The sequence below is a fragment of the Lycorma delicatula genome, chromosome 1 (genome assembly GCF_047948215.1).
Source record: "Lycorma delicatula isolate Av1 chromosome 1, ASM4794821v1, whole genome shotgun sequence".
NCBI lineage: Eukaryota > Metazoa > Arthropoda > Insecta > Hemiptera > Fulgoridae > Lycorma > Lycorma delicatula.
Window position 1 is genome coordinate 64,416,945 of NC_134455.1, and position 23,588 is coordinate 64,440,532.

Consider the following 23,588-nt stretch of genomic DNA (forward strand, 5'->3'; position numbering starts at 1 on the left):
TTGTAATATTTTACGTGGAAGTTCCGACCTCCTCATTAAAGAGATATTATTTTGTGATTTTTACGTCTAAGAGGACATAAAAAAGCTGACAACACAGTTGTATGACTTTCCCATTATGCGGATATTTTCCGATGCACAGCCTACACACACACAACTTAATTAAAAATATTTACCATTTTATTTAAATATATTTTTTTAAATTTTAATTCAATGATTCTAAATAACGCGTACGCGCATACCGTATTTCATTCGCGCGGGTTTGGCGGTACTAACGGATACTATAATACTTTTTTACGCTTTAAATATTCATTTATTTAATCCTACCACTCACCTGAGACGTCACAACATAGCAGTGGACTGCAGCAGCTATACTTCAGTGCACCATTATCGCTCCTTGCGGTGAGAGAGGGTACTATTGACGCAGTATACACACTTAACCTCTAGTTTGTTTAGTGCATTTTTGTGGTAGGGTGCGATTTTGTAAAAAGATTTTTTGCAAATATTATTATTTTTAACTGTTAACAAATGTGTCTAAGAAAAATAATCGGTCTAGTAGTTCTGTAGATATAAGGTGATTTAGAGGGTGAAACCAAACATACACATGTACATACGAACATCCAGAAAATTTCCATCCGGTTTTTGGGTTTTCTGTGTTTTTTATGCGTCAAAACGTAAAGATTTGGTGAAAACCATATACGCTCAAATTAAACCGATTACAATACTTTCCCTTCTAAAGCTACAGCTCTGATATAGCGATTTATTATGAAAAAAAATTAATTAAGTATTGTATTAAACAAGGTTTAACACGTTTTGTTGTTTGAATTATTTTGTGTTTTTTTTTTGGCTGAGGAATTGCGTTTTCTCAAAAAATAAAGAACTGTTAAATTGTAGAATACCAGGTAATTCAGGTATTTAAATTAACTGAAAAAGGATTTTGCCAATATATTTATGAAATTGTAACCTAACTTAATGATGTTAACCAACAATAATCACCGGGTCCTATTTACGATTAATAGAATAAATAATACATCAAATATTGTATAAAACAAAAGTTTATGTAATGAATACAACCTCGTTTTAAAAAAATATATACTTAATGTATAACTATTATAAATATTATGCTCAAAATATCGACCGTTGAGCTTATACAGTTGAGCTTATCTAATTTTCAACTTTAAAAAACTTCCTATCTTTTTTAAAATATTAAAATAAATATTAAAAGAAAAAATAAAACTAGATAAGATATAAAGGATGTATTGTGTTTAAAATTGTTATAATTAGAACTGATACAATAAGACAATCATATCAGCAGCAGTTAAACAAGGGGAGAGAGTATTTAATTACTTTGAGAGAGGGGTGAGAAAATGGAACAAACAGTTTTACATCGGCTCTTCTCTATTTACTAACTACCGCTTTTCACAAACAATTATATGATGACAGTTGTTGGAAACGATACCGGACTCTATAGAAGTTTATTATTACGTCATGTAAAAGATAACATTTGAAGAGAGGAAACGCTGAATAAAGACATTCTTAAGATAAGTTTTACGTTTAACGAACGAGTATAAAAAAAAATGACGGGCAAAGGATAGATAGAGAAGCACTATTTCCGTTGGAGTTCAGGTTGAACTGAATATACACATAGGTCAGAATGAATCCAATCTACAATAAAGAAGAATAAGAAGAAAAAAAGACCCTCTCTTCCCTCTTCCATCTATATTCCCCGTTCTAATATATTGTATTGACAACGGATGTCTTTTGTCAGGACCCAATATTACAGGATGGTGAATTCTTCTTCGCTTTGATGTAAAGTAAAATCCATCCCTATAAGCGATGTTAAAACTCCTCCCTCTTTTCAGAAGATATTACCTGTTTTTTTTTTTATAATGTAGAGATTAATTGAGGAGAGTAAATTCTGTATGAATAAATTTTAGAGATAAACTAAATTTAAACCAGTGAAATTATAAGCCAATGAAATCAAATATTTCCTGAAGGAGAATAAAATTATTATACGAATTTTCGTTTTAGTTTTCCTTTACTGTTTACATAAAATTATAAAAATGTTGTCTTAAAATTTATTATGGTAAAAAGGTAAAACGTTTTATCATTTCTATGGCCGCAGCCAACTACTATGAATTGAGAGTTCGAGCTATCTGTCTTTTACTGAACAAATATAGGCCTACATTGTTTAATAACCATACTGGTTACCGATGAAAGTGTGTTATAATTGGTGTATACTTTGGTTATACGTTTTCAATCGTTATAATTGAGAACATGTATGAAAATGAGTAATTTAGATTTATAATATTATTATTACTAAATTAGTATAAAGAGGATTTTGAAGGGAAACACGTTAATACTAACTAGTTCAGTATGATAAAAAAAAAGATATTTGTATATGTGTTTGTGTGTGCGCGTATGTTAGAGTGTGTGTATGCGAGTGTGAGTAAAATTGTATATATACAAGATATAAATATTATCTGTCATTGAATTACTATTAATGTTAAAAGAAATTCAGATTAGCAAGCAAAACCAAACAAAGCTTTCTGTATCAAAGCTTTGAGACAAATTTATCACGTACCAATCTCGATGATTATTTGTGCGCGCGCGCGCGCGTATATATATATATATATATATATATATATATATATATATATATATGTGTGTGTGTGTGTGTGTGTGTGTATGTGTGTGTGTGTGTATGTTATTTACGTAAAATTGTACAAATAATTTTTGTAAACAGTCAATCCTTGATACACTATTCATGTTAAACTCAGATTAGCAAGAAAAACCATGCAAATATCTCTCTTTCTAAGCTTTTAGATAAATGTTATTAGATAGGCAAATAAACAGTAAGGCACATTGTAACGCGTAGAAAACCAGTATAACCCAACCGGGTTGGTCTAGTGATGAACTCGTTATGGCAAATCAGCTGACTTCGAAGTCGAGAGTCCTAAGGTTCAAATCCTAGTAAACGGAGTTACTTTTATGCGGATTTGAATACTAGATCGTGGATATTGGTGTTCATTGGTAGTTGAGTTTCAATTAACCACACATCTCAGGAATAGTAGACCTGAGACTAAATACTACACCACTTCATTTACATTCATACATATCATCCTCATTTATCCTCTGAGGTAATAACTTATGCTGGTTCCGGTGGCTAAACAAAAAAAGAAAGAAGTAAACGAGTATATACTAACTTCAGTCGTACCCGTGTAAAGTACATATAATTAAGTTGACAGGTTTATTTTTAATAAAAAATCAACTGTTATTATAAAATTCGCTGTATTAATAATATTTAAATAAATTTCAAAGGAAGATGTTCCATAAAATAAAACGAAACTAGTCGATCTTAAATATAAGTAAAGTGTATTAAGTATTATTAATTATGAGTATGAAAACTGAATATTAAATTGGCTACAAAAATTATTACTATTTAATGATATGTAACTGTGTATACATAAACATATGTTGAAGTAGTTATCGTAAATTATATATCTTCTAATATCCCGCTTTAATGAAATCATGCTTTACTTAATTGTATATTTATTTTCATTCTTACTAAAGAAAATATTAAAAATTTAAAAAAAACAAATTCCTAATTAAAATATTAAATTAAGCTTACCCATAAAGAAGAGCAGCGCCAGCAATACTTCCTCCACACTGCGCTGTAATAAACAAAAGTCCTCGTAACAAGGTAATATTTCTAGTAACAGCCATTGCAGCACTTACTGCTGGATTTACATGACAACCTGTAAAGAAATGAAAGGTTTAATCAGTAATAATAGTAATATAAATTAGGTTTATATGTGTGAGTGAGTGATGGTGCGCGCGCGTGTGTGAGTATACGAGTAAATATATATACCTATACACATAATACAGAATTCAATATCTTTAACAATTTAATTGTTACTAAGAAGTAATACAAGTGTAGTGTAGGAAACACAATGCAGAACAGTCACGGCTTGTTCCATTATTACAGATAAGAAAAAATCCAGAATTTTATGTTTTTTGTTTAGCCTCCGGAACCACCATAAAGGATTACTTCAGACGGTGAATGAGGATGATATGTATGAATTTAAATGAAATGTAGTCTTGTACAGTCTCAGGTCGACCATTCCGAGATGTGTAGTTAATTAAAACCCAACAACCAAAGAACATCGGTACCCACGATCAAGTATTCAAATCCATATAGAAGTAACTGCCTTTACTAGGATTAGAACTCTCGATTTCAAAATCAGCTGATTTGTGATGAGTTCACCATTACACTCCGGTGGGTGTCTCTGATAATAGTTTAAACCAAAATTTTCAAATAATTAGGTAATTCTTAACATTAAAAATTAATTTTAAAACTTCGAAGATTTCATAACTTTGTAATTATTTGAATCATATATTCAATAACACCAAAACAACCAAAATTTAAGAAATAAAAAAGCTGTATTTTTTTTGCCATCTTACATTGTTAACCTGAATTATAATAATTCTTCGAGTACAGTTCACTTTGATGCCGATGCTGAAAGATTCAGCACACCCAAGTCAAATATATTGAATATTATGAGTAAATATTTTGAACAGAATGTAAGTACGGCTCTTATATTCCGATAGGTTTAGGTATATTGACGTGTAATTGTGTATTTATTTCGATGAAGAAGGCAATGAGAAACTATTTCACTTTTCATTTTTCAAAAATAATCTGAAATGGAATTCTTATATTTCTTCAATATTTTCGAAAGGATGACAACAAAACAAATTTTTTTTCTTTTAATTTTAGCAAATGTAACAAGAACAATATTTATTACTGATTATGAATTCATTGTTTATTACTAATTTTTGTTAAACCAGTCAAAGGGTAAGATGATTACTATTTTCCGGGATTATAAGGTACTTTAGCATTATAAGGTACTCCTTACCTTATAATGCTCTGAAACTAGATCTTAGATACATAAACGTTATAAGCTGTGATATAATTATATCATAGCTTGTAGTACAATAGGTATGAAGTTTGGTTTTCAAGACGAGTTTTGGTATAAATTTATTTTTTAATAAAAGATTAATCGTAAATAACACTTTGAACAAGAATAGAAATAGTTTTTATTGCGCGCATATTACATTAATTATAAGATTAGATAACATAATTCAAAATATATAATAATATTATAACGTGGAAGAATATCAATAATTAATTTTTTTTTTTTTAATATGGAACAATACGTTTTGCATGGCCACATCTGCACCGCTTCCGACATTATTATTATATGACATCTGTTTTAACCAAAGTTTCCTCGATGTTGAGAATAGCTAAGTTTCAAATTACCATTTTTATTAAAAACCATTAAAGTTGTAAGTTTCTATGTAAATTAATTCTATGTAAATCCATTAAAAATGGAAAAATTTGTATTATATGTTTATATTTAACTTGTACAAGAAGAAATACTGTACGAAACATAAATTATTAATAGTCATTTTATTGTAAATAACAGTAATAGAAATTTCTTAAATTTAAAAAACAACTAAAATGTTCAATTCCAAATACGTAACGCAATTAATCATGATATTTAAAATTATATTAGTTCCTTACATTCATTTAAGATGCAATAAAAAATTTTAGAAAACACGTAAAAAATATATTTAAAAAAAATTGTATTATAATTACACATTTGAATAATTTTAGATAGTAATCTTATAAAAAATAATTACAAGTTGCAAGACAAAAATAAATAAATAAAATAACTGAAATTTTAACTGTCCACTTTATTAAAGAATTGGAGGATCGTTACTTTCATGTGAAATAAGTTTAAATGGAGTGCAGCAAAAAATTTGTATACGCAGTTTAATAGGCGCAAAGGAAGTCATGTGGAGTCCAAATCAGATATTTTAAAATTATTTTTAATATAAAAAGTATGATTTTCTTTCAACATATTCTGAATAATCGAAATAACATTCCAGGTTCAGAATATTTCATGGTTACTAACCGCAAGCTTTTTCTGTAGTAATCCTTTCATCTTTTGCTTAAGGCCTATCTGTCTTGATATGAGGTTTATAACATTATATTACATACCCTTTACAGCTAAGGTGCTTTTTAATGTAGGTATAAAGCATTTTACCCATTATATAATTTTGCTACGACGGTTTCCACCTTAATTCTAAGAGCAACATCAAAATATGAAATTTAATGCTTAACGAAGTTAATATTACACTTCTATAAAGATAAAATATACAAAGTTTTTGAACTGTTACCTCGGCAGTATGGTAACTTCATAACTACAATATGACATACTCAGCCGTTAGCAACGCATAGAAAATTATTAACGTTACCTTAAGTACCACTAAACAATTTTCGGACCGAGATAATTTATGAAGCACCCTTAATCTAATACAACTACACAAATTTCCTACTCGAAAATATATATGGATACTTATAAGTTGTCTATAGGTAACAATAAATATTCTACCCACGTAAAATAATTACAAAGGTGTGATTTTTTAAATTCTTAATTTCTAAAATAAACAATAATAAAAAACTTATTATAAATTTATAAGAAGAGTTATCATTTGCATGCTTATTTAAACATAAAACATACAATTTTTTTTAATGCATCACTGATCTGATTGTTTTAACAACTTTCTAAATAAACAAAAAATATTAATGTTTGTTTTTACCTTCCTAAAAAGTAATTCAGTATTAATAAAATAATCATATATTAAACAAATAATCATATCTTATTTTTTTGGACAATTTAATTAAATAGTACAATAAACCATAAATAAATAAAAGAACAACTAGACATAATTTTATTCTCATTAAAATAATAAAAATATAAGAAAAGGAACATTTTTTTTTTTTTATGATGGCATCGACAGCTTTCGTCATAATGCCTTTTGAGAATAAGAACTTGTAGCTTATTAAAATTGTCATGCCTGATCAGAATTTGGATCCAGGACTTCCGGATGAAAGGCTGAGACAATAGCATTCTGCCGCGGAGAAACAATCAATTGAAATATCTGAGAGAGATAAACCAAAGAAGCCAATCAAACAAGAACGATAAAAATCTTCAACAACAAAAAGAATGGAAATCTAAGGAACTCGATGGTTAAAAAATCTAAAAGAAATGAAAATATTTGAAGAAAGAGTAAAAGAAAGAAAAACGTTCAAAGATTGGTTTCCAAGAGAAGAAGAAAAAGGAAACTAACATCTGACCAGAAGAGAGAAGGGAAAGCAAAGTAAAAGAATGAAAAATGTTTCTTCATGTGATCCTCATTCGGTTAAACTCTAAAAAAATAAGAAAGGAACAATTAATATAAAATAGTAAGTTAATACGGAACTAACTAGGGCACAACAAAACTTCAGGAGAAATTTTTTGTCTTGCAGTTTAAGAAAATCATGAGTCGTGGGTACTAGATGAAGCTTTTTTTTATTAACAGTTGACGGGTAAAAAAATATGCTTTTCTCAAATAAAAAATATATAAATTCTAGGGTAATCCAAGTATTTTTTCTCAAAACTAGAATAAATCATCGACAAAACATTTTTTTTAGTAACTTTCTACGACCAAAATTGATTAATGATACCTTTAAAGTATTAGTCACTTTTTAATCCATTGAAAAAGTAACATATATTGTTCATTTTAACATTTCAACAAAGCTTTGGACCCAAAACTGTTTTAAATAAAACTTGTAGAGCTTTTAACTTTTGACAGTGGGATTTTTTGTTCAACTCTGTACTATCAATATTGACTGAGTTATAGTAGTTTGCAAGTAAATGCGTTTTCACCACTTAGTAAATAGTCATAATTAGCGCTTTTTTTATTGTACTAAATTGCTTTATAACTAATTTGAGGATACTATTACAATGATAAATTAAGAAGACATTATAAATTAAATAAATAAATAAAAAGTAAATATTTTACTTTTGGTTTGGTTTGCTGTGTAATATCGTAATTTAATAAACGTTTATATGTTGACAAAATCCATGGAGGAGTGGTTAGTCTCGGCCTTTTATCCGGGGAGCCCGGTTTCGAATCCCGGTCAGGACATTTTTCATACGATAATAAATTCCATTTTCGTATTTTCTGTATGTTTTTGTAGTGAATCAATTCATCCAAAAATCCAAATTATAAACTATTTATTCTCATTTAAATTAATGGAACAACTATTTTAAGAGTAAAGTAGTTTTCAGAGATTCCCTTTTATCGTACTATTCGACGAATATAAATTAACCGTCTAAAATTTGGACATTGTGAAAGGAATAATGTATTTTTATAACTAGATATTATCATCAACAATGTAATTAATTATTTATATAAGGCTAACTATTTTAATATTAATATTTATTTTTGAATAATAATTATTTTTTGTAGATGATTTTACTTTGGTGTGCATTGATAAAGAGACAAAGCAATGTAGGAAAATAAAAACAGGATTTTACAAATTTTGAAAAAGAATGGTGTTACATTTATACCATAATGACAGCCAGTATTGAAAAAAACTGATTTTAGCTTAAATGAGTTTGAATTACAATTTTTAATAATACTTCATAATATAGAGAAGTTACAAAGTGCTAACGTAATATTTTGGAAAAGATGAAATATTATAACTATCTGGATGTCTACTTAGAAGAAAACCTACAGTAGGAGGGGCATATAAATACAATACACTAGTTAGATAAAATGTATGTAAATACAATACACTACATAATACAGTTAATATATATAAAACAGGAAATTTGAACTATCTTAGAAATGCTTGTGACTTGCGAAGATGAGAATGTTTTACTGTATTATGATTCATTCCAAATTGGAGTATGATATTATATGGTGGGACGGGGCGTGTAAGGATGTATACTTGTTTTATAGAAGGCACAAAACAAAATTATTTATCAAATCTTAAATAAAAACAACAGTTGTTTTTATTCCCTATTTTTTTAGAAATAATTGAGAGCGTTTCCTGTAATATTAAGTGTTACACTTATATAAGTGTTATTCTTAAAAGTTGTTACTTTTACATTTAACTAAAAATAAAGATCATTTAACATTTTCTAATAATAATAATGACACTGCCCTACAAAAAAAATTAAAAAACGTTTCTGTTCCGTGCATTCAATAAGGTGTGTCTCATATGATCTTTATTTTTTGTTAAATACATGACTAATAATTTTTAAGAATAACACTTATAGAAGTTTAACAATTAATATATTAGGTAACGCTCTCAATTGTTTCTAAAAAAAATATAATATTTAATTATTACTTTGTCGTCTTGCGCTGTAGCAGAGCTATAGCTTCAGAAGGGAAAATATTGTAATCGTTCCAATTTAGGAATATATATATATATAATTATATAAACATAAATATATATATATTTATAAAATGTAACTTGTCCTTACTGACTGATTCATCAACGTCCAGCAAAAACTATTGAAGATAAAGATGGTATACGGTGTTAAGTGCCACTCGGTTCCGAGATTAAAGGGTTAAAATAGATTTTTAATATATTTTTGAAACCCGGGTATTTTTTTTATCTTTTTTTTTATAAAAATATCAACTTCATTTTTGGTGTGTATAATTTCTATGCAAATATTTAAAAACTGGTTTCTACGTTTTTGAAATTAAACCTTGAAAGAGATGAATAAAGATAAAAAAGATTTCAACAATGATTGAAAATTTCCCTCATTTCCGACTATACTAAAGAGATATTCACTAGATTGCGACTTGGAAATACTCTTCAAATAAATATCTGAAAACGATTTTCAGGTTTTTTTAAATTTTTATTTTTTTAAGGGGTGTGACGCCACGGTGTATGGCGCATCCACGATGTATTGATTGAGCAGCGGCTCAATCAACACATCCACTGTTACTGTATGCGACAGACTGCATCAGCTTCCGGTTACTTGACTAAAAAATATAAAATAAAAGTAAAAAAAGATTGAGAAACAAAGTACGGTCACTTCCTAGCGGGGTTTGTCGGGTAACGATAAGATCCGGGCAAAATACATTTTTACCAGTTATAAAAAATATTTTTAAAATACAAGCCGACTGATTTGAAACCCACATTCTTAGATCACTTAAAAAAGATCAAGGCCTGTACTGACTAAGCTGTTGCTCTGAAGAAATTACAATCCATTGATATTTTTTATTAAAAATAGGCCTTAATTTTTATTTATTATTATTATTCTCAAACATGGATTTAATGAACACAGAGGGTTCCAGGGAGCAGAACTCCCTGACTAGACAGGAAGGGCAAGCGAGGCTCGCTTTGAACGCTTAAATATCCCCTAACCGCGTCGGGAAACGCAAGTAACCATATAGCGCGGGCAAAGCCGCGACGGTGATGCTGGTGTATATATATACTCGTATATACATATACATATATGTAAAACAACATGTCATGAGTGATACATAATCAACATCCAACAAAAAATTAATGAAGATAAATTAATAAAAATGTAATATACGCGTTCTTCTTTTTTAGGGTTAAAATAGAGTAACAATCAAATTTACAATTTTTTTCTTAATTTCTCGGTCACAAATGAAGATAGCATTTTTATTTTTAGTGTGTAATTTTCATGTGAATACCTAAAAACCAATTTCTAATTTTTTTTAAAATTCGGCCGTAAAGGGGTGAAGAAACGTATAAAATTTTGAACGAGTGAAAATTTTCCCATTTCTTACTATATTAAGTGAGATATTCAGTAGATTTGGGCTTGCAAATACTCTTCATATAAATATCTAAAAACCATATTCGGGTTTTTTTGAATTTCAATATTTTAAGAGATGTGACGGTGTGCAGTGCGGCGGCTTAACATTGCTACATTATTATACACGCAACGTGATTGGCTGCACCTGTCTTCGTTTACTTGACTATAAATATAAAATAAAAATTTTACCGCGATGGGAAACGCAAATAATCAAACAACGGGGGCAAAGTCGCGACGGGGGTATTTACATATACAAATATATATATATTTCTACAAAATATTTTGTATTAAATAAGGGTGTGGGCAACGTACAATTTTTAATTTTTTATGTCAATATAAATGTGAATCTTAAGAGAAAAAATGTTTATGAGATTGTCTGATCTTCTTCCAACTTCAGGATTACACCAAGAATGATGGCAATAAGCTGATTAAATAACTTAAAATATACAAATTATTAAATCTTTTATAATTTTTCAACCTTTCAACGTTTTTTTTGTCTTCAGTCATTTGACTGGTTTGATGCAGCTCTCCAAGATTCCCTATCTAGTGCTAATCGTTTCATTTCAGTATACCCTCTACATCCTACATCCCTAACAATTTGTTTTACATATTCCAAACGTGGCCTGCCTACACAATTTTTCCCTTCTACCTGTCCTTCCAAAATTAAAGCGACTATTCCAGGATGCCTTAGTATGTGGCCTATAAGTCTGTCTCTTCTTTTAACTATATTTTTCCAAATGCTTCTTTCTTCATCTATTTGCCGCAATACCTCCTCATTTGTCACTTTATCCACCCATCTGATTTTTAACATTCTCCTATAGCACCACATTTCAAAAGCTTCTAACCTTTTCTTCTCAGATACTCCGATTGTCCAAGTTTCACTTCCATATAAAGCGACACTCCAAACATACACTTTCAAAAATCTTTTCCTGACATTTAAATTAATTTTTGATGTAAACAAATTATATTTCTTACTGAAGGCTCGTTTAGCTTGTGCTATTCGGCATTTTATATCGCTCCTGCTTCGTCCATCTTTAGTAATTTTACTTCCCAAATAACAAAATTCTTCTACCTCCATAATCTTTTCTCCTCCTATTTTCACATTCAGCGGTCCATCTTTGTTATTTCTACTACATTTCATTACTTTTGTTTTGTTCTTGTTTATTTTCACGCGATAGTTCTTGCGTAGGACTTCATCTATGCCGTTCATTGTTTCTTCTAAATCCTTTTTATTCTCGGCTAGAATTACTATATCATCAGCAAATCGTAGCATCTTTATCTTTTCACCTTGTACTGTTACTCCGAATCTAAATTGTTCTTTAACATCATTAACTGCTAGTTCCATGTAAAGATTAAAAAGTAACGGAGATAGAGAACATCCTTGTCGGACTCCCTTTCTTATTATGGCTTCTTTCTTATGTTCTTCAATTGCTACTGTTGCTGTTTGGTTCCTGTACATGTTAGCAATTGTTCTTCTATCTCTGTATTTGAACCCTAATTTTTTTAAAATGCTGAACATTTTATTCCAGTCTACGTTATCGAATGCCTTTTCTAGATCTATAAACGCCAAGTATGTTGGTTTGTTTTTCTTTAATCTTCCTTCTACTATTAATCTGAGGCCTAAAATTGCTTCCCTTGTCCCTATACTTTTCCTGAAACCAAATTGGTCTTCTCCTAACACTTCCTCCACTCTCCTCTCAATTCTTCTGTATAGAATTCTAGTTAAGATTTTTGATGCATGACTAGTTAAACTAATTGTTCTGTATTCTTCACACTTATCTGCCCCTGATTTCTTTGGTATCATTACTATAACACTTTTTTTGAAGTCTGACGGAAATTCCCCTTTTTCATAAATATTACACACCAGTTTGTATAATCTATCAATCGCCTCCTCCCCTGCACTGCGCAGTAATTCTACCGGTATTCCGTCTATTCCAGGAGCCTTTCTGCCATTTAGATCTTTTAATGCTCTCTTAAATTCAGATCTCAGTATTGTTTCTCCCATTTCATCCTCCTCAACTTTCTCTTCTTCCTCTATAAAACCATTTTCTAATTCATTTCCTCCATATAACTCTTCAATATATTCCACCCATCTATCGACTTTACCTTTCGTATTATATATAGGTGTACCATCTTTGTTTAACACATTATTAGATTTTAATTTATGTACCCCAAAATTTTCCTTAACTTTCCTGTATGCTCCGTCTATTTTACCAATGTTCATTTCTCTTTCCACTTTTGAACACTTTTCTTTAATCCACTCTTCTTTCGCCAGTTTGCACTTCCTGTTTATAGCATTTCTTAATTGCCGATAGTTCCTTTTACTTTCTTCATCACTAGCATTCTTATATTTTCTACGTTCATCCATCAGCTGCAATATATCGTCTGAAACCCAAGGTTTTCTACCAGTTCTCTTTATTCCGCCTAAGTTCGCTTCTGCTGATTTAAGAATTTCCTTTTTAACATTCTCCCATTCTTCTTCTACATTTTCTATCTTATCTTGTTTACTCAGACCTCTAGCGATGTCCTCCTCAAAAATCTTCTTTACCTCCTCTTCCTCAAGCTTCTCTAAATTCCACCGATTCATCTGACACCTTTTCTTCAGGTTTTTAAACCCCAATCTACATTTCATTATCACCAAATTATGGTCGCTATCAATGTCTGCTCCAGGGTAAGTTTTGCAGTCCACGAGTTGATTTCTAAATCTTTGCTTAACCATGATATAATCTATCTGATACCTTGCAGTATCGCCTGGCTTTTTCCAAGTGTATATTCTTCTATTATGATTTTTAAATTGGGTGTTGGCAATTACTAAATTATACTTCGTGCAAAACTCTATAAGTCGGTCCCCTCTTTCATTCCTTTTGCCCAGCCCGTATTCACCCACTATATTTCCTTCCTTGCCTTTTCCAATGCTTGCATTCCAATCTCCAACTATTATTAAATTTTCATCTCCTTTTACGTGTTTAATTGCTTCATCAATCTCTTCGTATACACATTCTACCTCATCATCATCATGGGCGCTTGTAGGCATATAGACGTTAACAATCGTTGTCGGTTTAGGTTTTGAATTTATCCTTATTAGAATGACTCTATCGCTATGCGTCTTGAAATACTCCACTCTCCTCCCTATTTTCTTGTTCATCACGAAACCTACTCCTGCCTGCCCATTATTTGACGCTGAGTTAATTACTCTAAAGTCACCCGACCAAAAGTCGCCTTCCTCTTCCCACCGAACCTCACTAATTCCTACTATATCCACGTTTACCCTATCCATTTCCCTTTTTAAATTCTCTAGCCTACCAACCTTTTTTAAGCTTCTAACATTCCACGCTCCGACTCGTAGAATGTTATTTTTTACTTTTCTGGTGACCCCTTCCTTAGTAGTCCCCACCCGGAGATCCGAATGGGGGACTATTTTACCTCCGGAATATTTTACCAAGGAAGGCGCCTCCATTATTGCTTTTGAAAATGCAGAGCCACATTTTCTTGGAAAAAAAAAAAAACAGCTGTAGTTTTCCATTGCTTTCAGCTGCGCAGTACTCAGAGCACTGAGTGATGTTGATACGGCCGTTTAAGTCGTCCTGACTCACGCCCCTAACAACTACTGAAAGAGCTGCTGCCCTCTTTCAGGAATCATTCCTTAGTCTGGCTCTCAACAGATACCTCTCCGATATGGTTGCACCTTCGGTCCAGCTACTCTGTATCCCTGACCACTCAAGCCCCCTCACCAACGGCAAGGTCTCATGATCCATAGAGGAGGCCTTTCAACGTAGGGAAATTAAATTTAACAAAAACGTCTACTTGGAAACAATCCATACTTTGTTATGAGACCACTACTTGGGATGGTTTGTGCTTCACTTTTGAAACTAGCTTTAAAAATATTAAATGACATCCAATTTGGTTAGGATTGTCGTAGCTCGAGATTTATACCTTTTGAGCATTTACTAAAGTTAATATCTCTATGTTTACAGGCTGACAAGTTATTTAAGGGTTAAAATACTTTATGAACTCTTATATATAAATAAATATATATAAAGAAAAGCCTCATCGAATAATCTGTTTAAAAATTTATCATATTATCCAGATACCCAGAAACCGAAAATGTAATATTATATTTATTCCTAACATTGTATCTGATCAGTCACGAAAAGTTATTTTGATTGAAAACTCAAAAGTAATTAAATTAAATAGTAAATTGGAAAGGTTACCGAAACCGGAAGAGCTGGAAACTTGAAACGAGGATATGAGTTGATCCACAAATTTAAAAGGCAAAGGCATTATCAATAAAACAATCATTATTTATATTCAATCTTTCCTGAATAGCTGTAGTTTTGAAACTGGAACACTTATTACAAAAAGAATTCCTCAGGAAAAGTAATCAATAGTCATCTTGATTAATAATCGTTTAGGATTTATGCAAAAAAAGAGGTTGAAAATGAGTGATGCGGATACCATTTGAGCTGGAAATTGAACCGTCATTCCTGTTTCCCTTAGATAGTAAGCTAAAACTAAGAATGGATTCCCTTAAATCACTCCTGGGAATGAAATTTTCACCGATTTTCTCTGAAATAGACGCAAACAAACTGGTCAGGATTTTCACTCATCCAGTACCTTGTGTTGTGCGAATAAATATGCCCAGATAAATAAAATCGTGTCTCACTTATGCAAAATCAGATCTAACTGTTCATCGACGATATTTTTTAAGAAGCCAGAGGCAATAATTAAAACATCTCGGTTTGTCTGTTTTCTTAAGTTGTTGCACAGTTGTTACGTGATATGGTTTCAAATTTAAACAATGAAGTATCTTACTGCAAGATGTGTATCTTACATCATTTTATTGTTATAATTTACGTATAGTTTTTTCGAACTGGCAGTAATTGTTTTCTGAATATCGGCTATGACTTCTGGAAAGGGTCCCCTGCTGTGGAACCTGGTGTTTGATGGATTTCTGGGGTTGACATTCCTAGAAGGGGTCACGGCCCAGGCTTTCGCCAATGACTGTCTCCTTTTAGTTCGTGGTAGTTCACGACCGTAGCTAGAGAATAGAGCGCAGGCGGCTTTGTCAAGCGCCGAGGGCTGGATGGACATGCAAAATTTAAAGATTTCTGTACCCAAGACGAAGTTTATGCTTCTGAAGGGTACAGACAAATTATCAAGCAGTCGTAACTCCAACATTAAGTATAAAGGCTGTGTAATCAGCCGAATAAGGGTTCATAAGTACCTAGGTGTTTTGTTTGATGACAAGTTGCTTTTTAGTAACCACATTTAGCAAGTTGCGGCGGACGCCGTCTCTGTGATGCGCAAACTTAGAAGGATTGCTCGGAAGGATTACGTGCTGTCGGGCCGTCAAATGTACTTGGTGTACCGAGGTGTCTTCGAGAGCATGATCGCATACGCGGCGCCAATTTGGGCGCATAGGTTGGATAGAAATAGAGCACTGCTTCAAAATTTAAGGAGTGCCCAGCGCAGAGCCTTGATAGTATGCACTGGTGTTTTTAAAACAACCTCCTACGAGGCTAATATTTGACGCGTTTTTTAAAAGGATTTTAGAACACTTCCACCATAGCAATCCTTTCCTCGATCTATTAAGGCATTTTAGAATTTTAGAAAAACACAACTACACGAAACAAAACAATATTCCACTGAAGTATGAACAGTCTGCAACTGACAACAAAGACCAAAGTAGTAACACGCAAAACTAATAGTGATCTGATAGTCTTTCTTTTTCTGTTTAGCCTTCGGAACCACCGTACGGTATTACTTCAGAGGATGAATGAGGATTATTTGTATGAATGTAAATGAAGTGTAGTCTTGCACGGTCTCAGGTTGACCATTCCTGAGATGTGTGGTTATTGAAACCTAACCACCCAAGAACACCGGTATCCAAGATCTAGTATTAAAATCCGTAAAAAAGGAGCTGTCTTCTAGGATTTTAACCTTAGAACTATCGACTTCGAAATCAGCTGATTTGCGATGACAAATTCCTCACTAGATCAACTCGGTGAGTTAGTGTTCTGATAGTAGCAGCCTTAAGTTGATTTAAATTAACTGCAGTTCAAGCCGGGCTCGGTTAGATTTTAAGTTGTTCACCCGGTATTTTAAAATGGAATATTGGCGAAGCGAAAATACTCGAAGTGATACTTTGCTTCTTAGCTGATGTTAATTAAGAAGCTGTGTGTCGCCGGATCATCGATTGAAATTTATAGTCATGCCTTTTGTGCATTAATTACAGTATTTTAAGAATTCAAATAATGCAGTAATTAGCCTACTCCAGTCAGTCGGTTTTTTCTTTAGTTAAAAATAATTTCAGTAATAAGCAGTGTGGAATATTCATTACAAGATAGAAGAAGAAAGGGAATTCTGATCTATATAGTTTAAGTAATTTGACCTCTTCATTATTAACAATACAAAGTGCTTCAACAGTCATACACAGTTGCCTACGAACATCTAATTTTTTTATTATCATCAGCTTACTACTAATCTGATGCGTTGTGAATATAGAGAATATTAAGATAGAATGTACAGCTGGCAAAGAGTTGCATAACTTTCTCAATTTTTGCTCTTTACAGATTTTTATTTCAAATAAGCCATACAATTTTTAAATATTAATGACTTAATTACGCAATAGTTAGAATACAATTACGACAAAGATCAAAATGTTCAATAAATGTATTTGAGTCCAGTTTGACACTCTTGATAAAATTACGCTTTCACCATAAATAATTGTACAATATTTAAACTATAATTGCCATAAAAAAAATCAAACTGTTCTGTAAATACAACTGAGACTCAAATGATCATTTCCTTGACAACTAGCTTTTATAACATTCTTAATAACAGCCACAACTTGAAAAACAGACAAATACAGAAATTAAAAAAAAATCCAAAAAGATTAATAATTATATAAATTTATGTATGATTTCCTTATGAGGAAATATTTTAAGTAAGTTTCGCGATTTAATAACTGATTTATTTAACATTATTAGAAGAAAATTAATAAAATGTGAAATCGGGTATCACCTCTAACAGCTCGCTTGTCAGTTGGGGTGTACACAAATTATACAGTTTTGATAATTTTGTACCCGTTTTCATGCATAATTTTTGCGATCCATTTAAACAATTTCAGCTATATCTCAACTGTTTGTCAACCAATGAGGTGAAACTTTGTACATAATAAAAAAAAATACTTAAAATTTTATCAAATAAAACACATTTCCATTAAACTATATTATTGATTAAAAACTTTTATTAGCCGCAATTTTTAATACCAGTGATTCCCAACGTTTTTAGCTACACAACCCTCAAAAGGTAAAAAAAAAATATATAATGAATATTTCGCGATTCCCCAACCACAATCCAATGAGACCTAGTTAAAATTATTTAGCTGCTTTGATAGCAACGGGTATTACAGGTATGAAGTGTGTGTGAAGACATAAGCAATTTACAGATTCCAACTTGATGTTTACGTGTTCCTTGTAATTTGGTCTGCTCGCGTAATATTCGATGAGATAGCGTCATGTTTGAACATGCATAAGATACGTTTGAAAACGTCGCGCTCTCACCTGTATAAAAGAGGCGTAAGGGATTGCAGAACATCAATTTAGTTTCGAATGCAAAGCGTGCGTCTGGTGCCTTTATTTAACTTTTTAAAAGCGTAGTTTAATCGAAAATAATACTTGAGGTTTCAGTTTTTTAGTGTGTGGTAAAACTGTGTAATTATTTCTTTTTTATTTTTTTTTTTTGTAATTAGATTCTTATGCAAAATGGATAAATTTCTGAAAAAACGAAGTGAGCCATCTAAGTGAATCCATTGGTAAAAAGATAAAATTATACAAGTTATTTAAATTATGGTTTTACCTCGTTGAATAGAAGAAAGCCATGGAGAAATCAACAAACTTCTTTGTAAATCAATCCATACCGATAAAAGTACACTTGAAACATCTTATCTCATAGCATTAAGAGTAGCTAAGATGTCCAAATCCCGTACAATCGCAGAAACCTCACACTACCTACTGCAATTGATATTATCAGTGTTTTAGTAGGTGTGGAAAAAGCAAAAATATCGAAAATAGTTCCGCTTTCTAACGACACAGTATCAAAGTGAATCAGTGAAATGGCTGCCGATGTTTGCGATCAAATAATTCAGCGAGTGATTTGAAATAAATTTGTTAGTATTTATTTGATGAATCAACAGATGTGGCCAAAATTTCTCGGTTCTCATACATTTTTGGCTTATTCGTCAAAGTAAATATGAAAATTTAGTCGTAGAAGCATTGAAAATATTATCCCTTTCGCCTATGAAAAGGATAGTAATATACGAATTGTGTTTTATCATCTGAAAACAATTTGATATTAAGTGTTTCTAACAGAGATCCAAGTAAGAAACTATTAAAAGAAAAAGAAACGCAAACATCTCATTAATTTATTTTATTTACGTGTGTACTTATAAATATAAGTCAAATGTTTATAATAAATGATTTTTTCTCATAAAATGATTTCATTATTGTTTACGTGTAAAGTTGTAGGCTAATTTCACAATCCCGTTTAATTTCACGGCGACCTTTAGGTTGAGAAACGCTGATATATTGAATCAGTCAGTTAAGTTTGTCCAACACTCTGTATAGCTATTTCCAGGGAGGAAAATATGGATACAGTGATGACACTGTAAAAAAAATCGAGCCGAAGATGAAATAAATATAGCCAAATATTTATACCAAATTTCAACTTTTTTGGTAAAGGGTTTTCAAGATATGGGACAAAACTTGTTTAGAAATAATTTTGAATATTCCTCGTTCCTGAATCCAATTGATTTTAAACGCTGTAATTTAAAAAAAAAGCATAATAGATACTTTTCTCATAGTAAAGCTCAATTTTCTAGACACTAAAAAAATAAAAAATGGCGAAAACAAACACTCCCCCTTTTTTAACTTTGTCTAAAATTTAATAACTTCAATGCTCTATGTAAAGCATTGAAGGTATTGAAAATTCAATATATATTGAAATTTTTGACACATTTTGGAAAATTTTTTATGATGAGCAAATCTTCCGAAAATTTGTACAGTTATTTTGTTTTACTTTTATGAACTTAAGAGATCGTGAGACAACAACATGCGCAAAATATGACATCAAAACTTTGGACCGATTAGTAATATACTTTCCCTTAAAAGCTGTACATATAAGAGAAAGTTATAATAACTACAATGAAACTAGATTTAATAAAGACAAACTATTTTTTTTAAAAATAGGAAATATTATTATTTGAATCATTTTGTACGATATTTTCAAATAAAAATAAACCGTAATATAAAGTTTAATTTTTATCATTCAAATTCCTAAGATCTACTGTCATAGACTATTTATTTGAAGAAATGTCACTTAATTGCTCAGTCACATCCTTATTTGCATTGGTAATCTGGCTTCCTTTAAAGTAAATTACTCTTTAACTACTAAAAGTTTATTTAACAACCACGGTTGAATAATAACTACTTTCGTCCATTACATTATTAAAAAACATTAAATTTAAATTAATATAAAGATTAAATTTACTAATTAAAATTAAATTATTAATAATAATTATATTATTTGTTGTGATAAGAACATATAAATATGATTTTTTTTACAAATAAAATATCTTCATTATAAGTTTTTAGTTTGCATTACACTTTCCACTAATCAGAGTTACTATCACTGAAAGTAGTGATGTTTACTATGTAGCCAATCCTGAAGTGGACAGAGTGAGTATTGCTTTCAGGAATAAATGTCAGTGGAATTGATAAACTGTTACGCTCGGATGATTGCAGAAGGGAACAGAAGATCAATTCAATCCTGAGTATTTTCCAAGAAAACTTGTATGAGATACTTTAAATTCTTTGGAATGGTCATAATATATTTGGGAATTACCTTTGCCATATGTCATGTATTTCAATTACCACCTATAATGGGGCAAATACATTGAAATACGTATCACTTAACTCCGACTTAATAAAAATATTACAATTATATGAAACAACTACCTTATGCAGTAATTAAGTGAATATACATATAAATTAACATGTAAACCTATGATAAACACAATATTCAATAAAAATTTAAAAGTAATCACCTTAAAATGAGAATTTTATAAATATCAGCAATAATTATAAATATTAATAAGCCATTCGTTGTTCAAGTGGATGATTAGAATCATTAACGACTAGATGGTATAACAATTTTGACTTTCCAGATTACGACGTAATTTTATTACCATTACTGCTTTGGGATTGGCCAATTTTAGAAAGAAAAATATAAATTCAGAACTATAAATGACAGCCTCCTATAAGTCAGTATAACTTTGAATTAATAAATGTATTATAAACATTTTTACTTTCATCATTGTGCTTACAATTTCACATAGTCACGAACATTTAGAAACTACTGTTTTAACTGATGACGTGGGGCATAAAGCGTGCTTCCTCTAATACTCCTTGTGCTCTTGTCTCTTGGGATACAATGATAAAGTACAATATTATATACATATTTTTCTCAATGATTTATATAAATCGTTGATAAGGATTACAAAACAATTCTACAATTTATTTTTTAATGTATTTAAAAAAAAAATTGCTGTTTAACCAATTACAAAATTAAGGTACAATCAAAGGATTTATTAATTATTCAAATACTCAGCAACTAGTGGCATATCTTTCCCGATTTTGTGGGAGAACTTCATTATGTCAAATGTTACTTAAAAATTAAAAGTTATTTGCATCATTGTCTCATTTACATTAATCATATTTGGTAATGCCACATTTTTATGTTGAAACTTCAAAGCAGTAAATGAAATTCTTTACTTCCCACATATTTTGAAATGTTTATCAAATTAAGAATTTAGCATCCACAGATTATTCTCGTATTTCTATAATATTTAACTATTAAAAGTTATAACAAGTATTTGAAATATTTAAGGCAAGAGGTGGTTATACGAAAAAACCTGTAAATATAACTATTATAAAAAATGCTATATGAGATCTGTCCGTGTAAAATTGCGAGCTCAGCGAACAAAGTTCTGGCTGCTGAGTCCTCCCTCGGCATTACATAACATCCGGCAGAATGTGCTCGAGAAACCTATTTCCCCAAGCAACAGAAGAGACCAAGTCGTCTTATCTCGGCTAAGGATTGGACACACCAAGTTTAACCACACTCATCTATTTGGCTCTCCTCAGCAGATCTGAGGCGTGCAAGGTCAAACGGTCGGTGCACCATCTGCTCTTTGATTGCCTAATCTTTGGAACCATACGATAAAACCTAGACCTGGGTTAAGGTATGAAATCTCTACTACCGGAAAGAAGGTATAAAATGTCTGGTGCGGTTCCTCTCCTACAGTGGAATGAAGAATACAGTTTAGTGGTTTTTGTCTGATTTATGTATTTTAGTTTGTGTTTGTTGTAACTTGACAACTTGTCATTGTTTATTCTTGATTATTCCCGTTTCTTTATTGTTTATTTTTCTTATGTATGATCATGCAGTGTTATTTTAGTCGCTAATAACTGTAATTATAGATGCGACTGTAAACAAAACCACTAAAAAAAAAATGCTATAAAAAGAAAAAGATTTCTCCTTCAGACATTCTCATCAAAATACGACATTCCCTCACTTCCCCTCGCGATTAAGTTTTCAAAAATTAAAAACTAAATCAAAACACCAATATACCGGGTGTTAAAAAAGTATGGAAACCCTTAAATAACTTTTCAACATTTTAAGATATAAGAATTAAATTTAACAAATACTCATACTTCTAAATGATCTATTCTTTCAATATAAATTAAGAAGGGGGGATTCAAAACTTTTTAATGGAAAGGTTAGGGTTATGAAAAATCGTTTTAAAGGATAGTAAAAATAAAAAAAAATAATGTAAAAGCCCTAACAGGTTTCGAAAACCCTAGCCAAAATAGTCATTTAATTTTTAGTGAAATACTAAAAAGTTAAACCATTTTTTGGTACGAGATCAGTACTTGAGGTGTTCTAAGAAATTTACTCTAATATTAAAATTGGTATGACAAAAACCGCTACATGCTTAAGGTATTACCCGCAACAAAATAAGTTAAAATTTGTTTCTGTTTCATAAAATTTTAAAACGTTACTTGAGTAGTTTCGATACAACACGGCTACTGCCCTTTATATTGCTTATCCTCTCAATATTAATTACAATACATGTATAAAGGGTAGTAGTATACAAGAAATGGTAGGTAAAGGATTAATAAACTAATACTCTTCTTCGATGCAATCGATATATATATGTATGGCAATAAAATTCAATTAAAGTAAAAAAATATATATATGTGCTAGGGAAATATAATAAACATATGATTAGTGAGGTAGTAATACAAAATGCCCCATGCTAAAAACTATACAAGTCAGAGTAAAACTGCAGAATTTCTCAAAATTTAGCAGTTAAATTTCATTTATAATACCTAACCGTAAAAATAATATAAAATAGGTGAGAATTTGTTATTTAATTAATGTTTTATATCCTTTAAATCTACTATTAAAAACAAAGCTCGTAATAAATGTCCATCACGGAAATCGGATGACCTCCGTGGTGGTATGATCACGTTACTGAAAAATTCTGGGCTCCAATCCCGGTTCGGTATGACATTTTTTTTATTTCCAGATAAAAGAGTAGATCTTATGTGGTGAATTAATTATAAAAAATGTATGTTTTTAATTGTGCTTTTATTTTTTAATTATATTTTACTGCGAATAAAATGTAAACAAATAACGAGTAGATTATATATTTCTATTTAAGTTATATAGATCAAAGTGGATATTTTTCTTTTATTATATTCAGAACATTCTATTAAAAACTAGCAGTAGAGTAGTTTGTATAAACAATAATATGATTGACGTATGACATGT

General features: G+C 30.7%; 1 protein-coding gene across 1 annotated transcript in view; it reads right to left on the minus strand.

Annotated features, from left to right (window-relative positions):
- Positions 1-23,588, minus strand: part of bib (MIP channel family protein big brain) — a 259,882-nt gene that overhangs the window by 234,318 nt on the left and 1,976 nt on the right. The window contains exon 2 of the mRNA XM_075355918.1: positions 3,629-3,755. Within this exon, the coding sequence (XP_075212033.1) occupies positions 3,629-3,755 (127 nt within the window). The remainder of the gene's footprint in view (positions 1-3,628; positions 3,756-23,588) is intronic.